Raw genomic sequence first — 9,208 nt, forward strand, 5'->3', positions numbered from 1 at the left:
AGCACACTGGAAATGAACTCTGGACCTTTTATCTGCTCATTGTAATTGGGATAATGAGGGAATAGCACACACCTGGCCATGGAACAGCTGAGAAGCCAATTGTCCCATTACTTTTGGTCCCGTAACAAGTGGGAGGCAGATTTGCAAACTGTTTGTAATTCCTGCACTGTTCACCTGATTTGGATGTAAATGCCCTCAAATTAAAGCTGACAGTCTGCAGGTAAAGAGAACCTGTCACCGGAATTTTGTGTATAGAGCTGAGGACATGGGTTGCTAGATGGCCGCTAGCACATCCGCAATACCCAGTCCCCATAGCTCTGTGTGCTTTTATTGTGTAAAAAAACCAATTTGAGACATATGCAAATTAACCTGAGATAAGTCCTGTCCCCGACTCATCTCAGGTTAATTTGCATATATATCAAATAGTTTTTTTTACACAATAAAAGCACACCGAGCTATGGGGACTGGGTATTGCAGATGTGCTAGCGGCCATCTAGCAACCCATGTCCTCAGCTCTATACACAAAATCCCGGTGACAGGTTCCCTTTAAAGCACATTTTGTTCGTTTCATTTCAAATCCTTTGTGGTGGCGTATAGAGCCAAAAATGTTAGAATTGTGTCGATGTCCCAATATTTATGGACCTGACTGTATCTACTTTTTGATGGTTTCTGGGTATCCATAGATAATCCTGCCTAATGTAAATAAGACTTCACTTTGAAGAGTTACATTTTGGATTTTTTTAGGCGCTATTTGACATATATTAGTATCCTGGACTGAGTACAGCACTGGGATTGCTCTGTATTATGGCACTCGCAAAATGATGTTGTCAACAGTAAGTTTTACGTTACTGCTTATGTTTAGCTCTTGAGGCGCTAGATGACTTAAGTGCGTTATTTAAGTGATGTCCTTTTATCTCTGCTTTCCGGGTAGATATGGAATATGAGCAGCCAAGAAGAATCGGATAAAATGTTGTAAAGTGTCAGTATGAACACATTTTGCCTGGTATGGCACCGCAGCCTGGTCAGATGTTGTCTGGCAGATGATAGTGCTTTGCCAGCTCACTCATTATGAGCACTTTTGATGATCACTCAGACGTAGAAGTTTGCAATGATGTGACCCTACACGTTGATGCCAATTATTCCCCTTGTAAGTCTCCCTGTCTATGTGCAGAGTTAGGGCTGTATAAGGCTACTTTCACACTTGCGGCAGGACGGATCCAACAGGCTGTTCACCATGTCGGATCCGTCCTTCCGCTATTTCGCCGTGCCGCCGCTCCGTCCACATTGACTATAATGGGGGCGGAGCTCTGGCGGTGCACGGCAAAAAGCCGCTGGACTAAAAAGTCGGACATGCGATCCGTCCTGCCGCAAGTGTGAAAGTAGCCTTACATTACAGGGAACCTGTCATCAACTTTATGCTGCCCATACTAACGGCAGCATAAAGTAGAGACAGGTGAGTTGATTTCAGCGCTCTGTCATTTATATGTAAGGCTACTTTCACACTGGCGTTTTGGTTTCCGTTTGTGAGATCCGTTCAGGGCTCTCACAAGCGGTCCAAAACGGATCAGTTTTGCCCCAATGCATTCTGAAAGGAAAAGGATCCGTTCAGAATGCCTCAGTTTGCCTCCGTTCCGCCTCCATTCCGCTCTGGAGATGGACACCAAAACGCTGCTTGTAAGTCAATGGGGACGGATCCGTTTTCACTGACACAATATGGCACAATAGAAAACGTTTCTACCGTGTTTCCCCGAAAATAAGAGATCCCCCGAAAATAAGACCTACCTCTAGTTTTGCCTATCGCTGTAATATAAGGCATCCCCCCGAAAATAAGGCCTCCCCGATTATAAAGCATCGGCCGAACATACCGTAATGCCTCCCCGATTATAAAGCATCCGCCGAACATAATGACTCCCCGATTATAAAGCATCGGCCGGACATAATGCCTCCCCGATTATAAAGCAAGCCACCCCAGAATGTAAGGAGCTCACTGATTGGCCGCAGCCGCCGCCAGGACAAGCTGCCGCCTTCTTCCGCCCGCTGCTCACTCGGCCCTGATGGAGTCTCACAACTTGGCTGGCACGGACACACAGGGGACGGGGTGACAGGGGGGGGGGGGGGGGGGAATATCTGATGGAAGGTGGGGGATGTCTGGTGAAGATGGGGGGGGGGGAGACTAAAAACGGTAATTAAAATGACTCAGGGTGGGGAGGGGGATCATTTAAAATGACGCAGGGGGATCAGAAGGGGGAATCAAAATGACACAGGAGGATCAGAAGGGGGTACTAAAATGCTATAGTAATCCCCCCCCTCTGATTCTCCTGTACCATTTTGATTCCCCCTTCTGATCCCCCTGTGTCATTTTAAGTGATCCCCCTCCCCACCCTGATACCCCTGTGTCATTTTGATCCCCTCTCTGATCACCCTGTGCCATTTTAAGTGATCCCCCTCCCCACCCTGATTTCCTTTTTTTTTTTCAACAATAAATGTGTACCGTATTTTTCTTCATGGAAAAATAAGACATCCCCTGAAAATAAGACCTAGCGCATCTTTTGGAGCAAAAATTAATATAAGACACTGTCTTATTTTCGGGGAAACAGGGTATCTAGGAGACAACTGCCAATCAGCAGCAGATGGGTGAGAGTGCAGGAACTTATGAATAAGGGCTCATGCACACTACAGTATTTTGCATTCCGTATACAGACCGTATTTTGATTCCGTATACGGTCTGTATTCGGAACCATTAATTTCAATGGGTCCGCAAAAGATGCGGACAGCACGCTGTGTGCTGTCCGCATCCGTTGTTCCGTTCCGTGACCCTGCAAAAATTATGAGACATGTCCTATTCTTGTCTTACAAGAATAGGCATCTCTATAATGGGCCTCCTGTTCCGTTCCGCAAATTGCGGAAGGCACACAGGCCGCATCCGTTTTTTGCGGATCCGCAATTTGCGGACCGCAAAAAACGTCACGTTCGTGTGCATGAGCCCTAACCATGACTCTTCTCTGGTAGATTTCACTCTTTTCAAGGCCTGAGCTGCAATGATTATGATGCTGGTTCTCAGCAACCACTTACTTTTAGCTGATGAGTGACACACCGCTGACATCAGAGCATCTGTCACTACTTTATGCTGCCCTCAGAACGGTCAGCATAAAGTTGATGACAGGTTCCCTTGAAAAGACTTTGCAGGCGATTGTCGGGAAGGAAGCGTTCCATTCCGGCAATCGTCTGCTCGTAGTGGAGGAGACTGCTGCTATTACATGCAGCGATCCAATCCCTGGTAGATTACGCAGCACGATGTGCTGCTGGCAAACATTGATTTTATGACAAGACACGGAGGCGAGTATTGCATCAACTCTCTTTACTGATCTACCATAGCAGCAAAGAAAAAAACTGATATTACATAGAGAAAAAACCATGATAACCAACTCCTCCCCACTATCCCAGTATATATAGGCTCAGTCCTCTGGGACCCTCCTCTTTCTTTGCTGCTACCATGGCAGATAAGTACTTTCTCCTTTGTTACGCTTTTATTGTATCTTGGTACTGTGTCAGTTTCTTTTTACTTGCCCCTTTTTGGGACAGTTTATTTGCTGTGTTTGGTGTAGGCTCCTAGACTCAGTTTGGGCTGGGTTTTTTTTGTCCACCCCTGGTTTATCCTTCTCTTTTTTCAGTTTTTTCTTTACCCTCATTTATTTTTTGCCTTCTTAGAGGTGTCCCGCTCTCCCCCCTTTACCGGGTTTTTCACCCCTATCTTGTACGTTATCCTGTACTGTCTCAGGTATCTCACGCCATCCTTTCTGTATTCCGCCCGAGATCTCGCGATAGGCGGGAATTCAGGCGCCATCTTAGTTTCCCTCCTACAACTTCGCTGACATCGCGTGTGTTCGCGCGCTTTGTCGGCTCCTCCCCCGTCATCTCGCGGGATTCTCGCCGCCATTTCTGCCGGGCACCTCCGTTCACACTGCCTGTCCCTGCGCTCGGCTGCATCTGCGCCTGTTCGTCCATTTCTGCTTTCCGGTGAGTTTTTCTTCCTCCTACCTTGGCGTTTTTAGAGCAGATTACTAGGGCTCCCTCCCCTTACTTTGTGTTTTTTTTTCTTTTCCTTCCTCAGATTCAGCACTCTGTGTTTTGGTGGTGTGGGGTGATATACTCCCTCCTCCTCTTCTCAAGATGTCTGTTACTAGCACTCCTGCGGTCCCTACTCAGGACAATCCTACTCCTGTTGTTACAGAGTAGTAGTTATTCCACCTCCTGAGGACCATGCCACTCTGCTGCAGCAGTCCATCTCCAATGCCATCATATCGGCTATGGGTTCCATGACTCCTGCTATTTCCCAGTCCATCTCCCAGGCGCTTGGCGCTCTCCCAGGTCCCTCATATCAAGCACCGGCTTTAGCGCAGAGTACACTGCCACCTACCTCCAGAACAAACTTGACAGATGGCTTAGCTCCATCACTTGAGCACGTGGATATACCGCGTAAAAGAGCCTGCCCACGCCAGGCGGAAAAATCGCGTGCGTGGAAGACGGCCAGGATGTTGCCTGAGCCCGTGAATGACTCTGAGGGAGAGTCTATAGAGGAGGCACATGAAGAGTCCTTGGGCGACTCAGTGGATGAATTGGCAGATGTGGCGCTTGATCCTTCTGGGTCGGGACAGATTCCCTTAGCCACTAGACCCACACCCACCCCTTCAGAGAGACAGCCAGATGACCTGTTGATAGATTCGTTGGGGGAGCCTCTGTTTAACCCGGACGAACTCCACCACCCTCGTTCCGCGGAATGGCTGCCCGCCACTCTGGTGGCCCAATACTTAGAGGCCAAAATACGCACTCCCCTCTCCAGAGAGTCGCGCAACAAATTACGCGCTGAATGTCCTCGTCCCATTATACCCCATAAGATTTGTGAAACGCCCTCTGTCGATCCAAAGATGGTCCAATTTCTAGCCAAGACAGGTTTCAATCCTAAGAAAGGGCTAGATTCGGCTCTAAAGGCGGTACAAGATAAACTGTTGGACATCACTGGTCCATTGGCGAAAATATTCGACTTGGCAGAGACCGCTAAAGCTGAGGGCAAGCTGGTTGACCCTGTAGAGCTGGGTGGATGGATTCAAAGAGCCATCTGCATTACGGGAAATGTTAACACCTCCCTAGCCATAGAAAGGCGCAAGGCGATTCTAATGAAGGTGGAGCCAAAATTGTCCAACCTGGCACTGTCTGAGGCGGGCAAAGAGGCCCAGGGCCTGCTCTTCGGTGAACCTTTCATTAAGGAGCTAGGCAGATATGTGGGCGCCTTTACAGCGCTAGACAAAGCGCAGTCCTCAATGAAGAGGGTTTTCAATAACCGTTTCTCTAATAGGGCCGGCAGTTCCAGGGGCCGACTGTCCGGCCGTTCCTACTCCCATTCCCGAGGTACGGGAAGAGGCTCCTACACATACAGATCGTCCCTACAGGATCAGACACCAGCCCTCCTTTTTTCCTTCGAGAGGCGCTCCCGGCCGATCCAGAGGCTTTAGGGGTAGCCCCAGCTCCAGACGACCAATGGGTAATTCCAGCCCGGTTTTCTCCTCCTCATTCTTTAGTAGAGTGTGTCGGGGGCAGACTCCAGTATTTTTTCCATGTCTGGTCAGAGATCTCTTCCGACCCATGGATTCTAAACACCGTCAAGGGTTTTGTAATAGACCTAGTCGCCCACCCGGGACTACTCCCTGCCCCACCTCCACCACATCCCACTTCTTCCCAACACCAGCTTCACTCAGAACTTCTGGAGCTGTTCCAGAAAGGTGCAATAGAACGTGCTCCCACGCATTCCGAGGGGGGTCATCAGCACTATGTTTTTGGTACAAAAGAATGGTGGCCAGAGGCGCCCGGTGATCAACTTGAGAGCTCTCAATTCCCTAGTACAATACCGTCATTTCAAGATGGAGGGCATCCATCTACTAAGAGATATGCTCATCCCTGGGGATTGGATGGTCAAGCTAGATCTCAAGGACGCTTACCTGACAGTCCCCGTAGCCCTAGCTTCCAGAGACCTTCTCCGTTTCTATTGGAACTGCCAGATCTGGCGTTTCACCTGCCTGCCGTTCGGTCTCTCCTCCGCCCCTTGGTGCTTCACCAAGTTAATGAAGCCAGTGGTTGCATGGCTACGCAGCAGGGGGGTCCGCATGATTATATACTTGGACGATATCCTCATTATGGCACAGACCCCTCAGCTCCTGTTACATCACCTTCGCATGTCCACCAACCTTATCTCAAGCCTGGGTTTCATTATCAACCAGGAGAAATCCTGCCTCAGCCCCTCCACTTTGATAGAGTTTCTAGGATTCAGGTTGGACTCCGTCTCCCAGACCCTCCACCTTCCTTTGACCAAGATTCACGCTATCTGCAAAGAGCTGCGGCATACCTTAGTACGTCCTCATCTCTCCCTTCGCCATCTAGCTCGGATTATCGGACTCCTAGCAGCTTCCATTCAGGCTTTCTTCCCGGCCCCTCTTCACTATCGGGCTTTACAACGCCTGAAGATTGCTCACCTTCGGGCGGGGTCCTCCTATGCCGACACCATTGTTCTGGACAAAGAGACACGGGACGAGCTACAATGGTGGATCCAGAACCTCACGGTATGGAACGGCAAGGCGATTTTTGGTCCTCAGCCAGACCTTATCGAGTCAGACGCCAGTTTGCACGGTTGGGGTGCACACTGCGACGGGGTGTCCACGGGGGGACCTTGGTCCCCGGAGGAGACACGCCTCCATATCAATGGCTTAGAATTGCTGGCAGGGTCATTTGCGATTCGCAGTTTCGCCAATAGCACCATCAGGTCTTGTATCAGATTGCGGATGGACAATGTATCCGCGGTCCGATACGTCAACGGCATGGGGGGGAACACGCTCTTCAGTCCTTACTCACCTTGCAAAGGATTTTTGGGAGTTTTGCCTAGCCCGAGGCATCATGGTAGTGGTGGAACATCTTCCTGGCCTGCACAATACCATGGCGGACTGGAACTCACGTTCTATGTAAGATTCCAGCGACTAGAAGCTAGACGAGCAGGTTTTCCTTGCTTTATCATCTCTCTGGGGTTCCCCCTCTATAGACCTGTTTGCGATCCGCCTGAACACCCAGCTGCCAAGGTTTTTCAGCTGGCGGCCGGACCCGTTGGCGGAAGCAGTAGACGCTTTTCTCCAGCACTGGGGGGATGCTCTGTTGTATGCGTTCCCGCCTTTCTCCCTCATTCCACGGGTACTCTTGCAGGTTCAGCGTCATATGGCGGAACTAATCCTGATCATCCCTTTTTGGAATGCCCAGCCCTGGTTCCCGCAGTTACTGGATCTGCTGGTCGATTATCCCCTCCTCCTTCCGGATCACCTGTCTCTCCTCCAGGGGCCCCTGGGGGAATCTCACCCCCTTCTTCAGACAGGTTCGTTACGTCTCCTCGCTTGCAGGGTCTCGGGAGTTCCTGGGACGTCTCAGGAGTTTCGGACACAACTACGTTCTTACTCTGAAGCGCGTGGGGTCCAGGCACAAGACGGGCTTATAGATCCGCCTGGGACTCTTGGTCTCGCTGGTGCGGCTCACGCGATTTGGATCCCTTTCAGGCACCTGTAGGTGCAATTCTTTCCTTTTTGTCTTCTTTGTATGACGAGGGTAAGGCTTATCGCACCATAAATGTGTATAGGTCAGCGATCTCGTCCAGACATAAGGGTTTCGAGGGCTGTCCTGCGGGACAACATCCCCTGGTCCGGCGCTTGCTCAAGGGGTCTCGCCTTTCCCGGCCTCCCAGACCACGGTTTTCCACCACTTGGGACGTTTCGGTGGTTTTGAGATTCTTCTCGGACTGGCCGTTGAACTCACTGTTATCCCTACGCCAATTGTCTGCTAAGCTGGTCACTTTGCTTTGTTTGATTTCCTGTAAAAGGGTCTCAGTCGTGCGCGCCCTGGATCATGATGCCAGGTCGTTTACACCGGAGGGTGTCCAGTTTAATATCTCCAGACGGACCAAGACCAATATCCGTTCGGTGGCGTATCCTGCTTTCCCTCTTTCCCTTCAGCTGTGCCCAGTTGCTTGCCTACAAGAATACGAGTCCCGCACCTCCGCCTTTCGTTCGGTACAGTTCCCTCATCTGTTCATCTCTTTTCGCAGACCTTTCGCTCCAGTCACCAGCGTGACTTTCACGCTGGGTGAAGTGGATCCTTTCCCTGGCAGCTATTGATACGAGTATCTTCACTGCACATTCAGTCCGCGGTGCGGCAGCTACCTCTATGACCGTCTGGTGCTCGCCTGGAGGATGTCATGAAGTTAGCTGACTGGTCTAGGGTGTCCACTTTTCGTGAGTTCTATTTCAGGCCACCATCTCATGCTTTTGCGTCGGTGGTTTCTCAGCTTTAAACTTGCAATAGGAGCCTCCGTGTCTTGTCATAAAATTTCACGATTTTCCTATTTTATGACGTAAAGTCATGATTTTTTTAAAGACATGGAGGCGAGTATTGCCCCCCCTTTTTCTTTCCCTCCCGCTGCTGGGGTTTTTATATGGGGGTCTTTTGCACATTTTTCTTATAAGATTTATTCATTTGCTCATTGGTTTGCATTCTTTGTGAATTGCAGGAATTGTGTTTTTTGATCACATGTTATTTGGTCCCCCTTTTTTTTGTTCGCAGGTTGAGCGGCTTTCGTGGTGCAGATCGTGCTCAAGGTTCCAGGGGAGTTTTGCCTGGTCGTTAGTTCAAGTTACCATCTTCCGTTGAAGATCTCAGCTGTCAGGAGTTCCGGTTCCAGGTCACAGTTGGCGGTTGGGAGTTACGTTCGTTCCGGTGGTCTTCGCAAAGAAAGAGGAGGATCCCAGAGGACTGAGCCTATATATACTGGGATAGTGGGGAGGAGTTGGTTACCATGGTTTTTTCTCTATGTAATATCAGTTTTTTTTCTTTGCTGCTATGGTAGATCAGTAAAGAGAGTTGATGCAATACTCGCCTCCGTGTCTTTAATAAAATCATGACTTTACGTCATAAAATAGGAAAATCATGAAATTTGCAACCACTTTAGGACCACAGGTTTATACCCCCCTAGTGACGAGGCCCTTTTTTACAAATCGGCACTTCACAACTTTAACGGTTTATTGCTCGGTCATGCAACTTGGCACCCAAATGAATTTTACCTCCTTTTCTTCTTACAAATACAGCTTTCTTTTGGTGGTATTTGATTGCTGCTGAGATTTTTCAT

The 9,208-nt window shown here is 49.4% G+C and overlaps 1 protein-coding gene across 1 annotated transcript; it reads left to right on the forward strand.

Moving 5' to 3' along the window:
* The first annotated feature begins 3,531 nt into the window (after positions 1-3,531).
* LOC121002763 lies at positions 3,532-8,825 on the forward strand. The gene is made up of 2 exons (XM_040434297.1): positions 3,532-5,539; positions 8,647-8,825. Exon 1 carries the CDS (start codon positions 4,308-4,310, stop codon positions 5,508-5,510), a length of 1,203 nt encoding a protein of 400 aa, XP_040290231.1. The 5' UTR covers positions 3,532-4,307; the 3' UTR covers positions 5,511-5,539; positions 8,647-8,825.
* Positions 8,826-9,208: the final 383 nt, after the last annotated feature.

The sequence above is a fragment of the Bufo bufo genome, chromosome 5 (assembly GCF_905171765.1).
Source record: "Bufo bufo chromosome 5, aBufBuf1.1, whole genome shotgun sequence".
Lineage (NCBI taxonomy): Eukaryota > Metazoa > Chordata > Amphibia > Anura > Bufonidae > Bufo > Bufo bufo.

Coding starts and splice junctions, on each gene's coding strand:
- LOC121002763 (XM_040434297.1), top strand. CDS start 4,308: ATGGGTTCCATGACTCCTGCTATTTCCCAGTCCATCTCCCAGGCGCTT.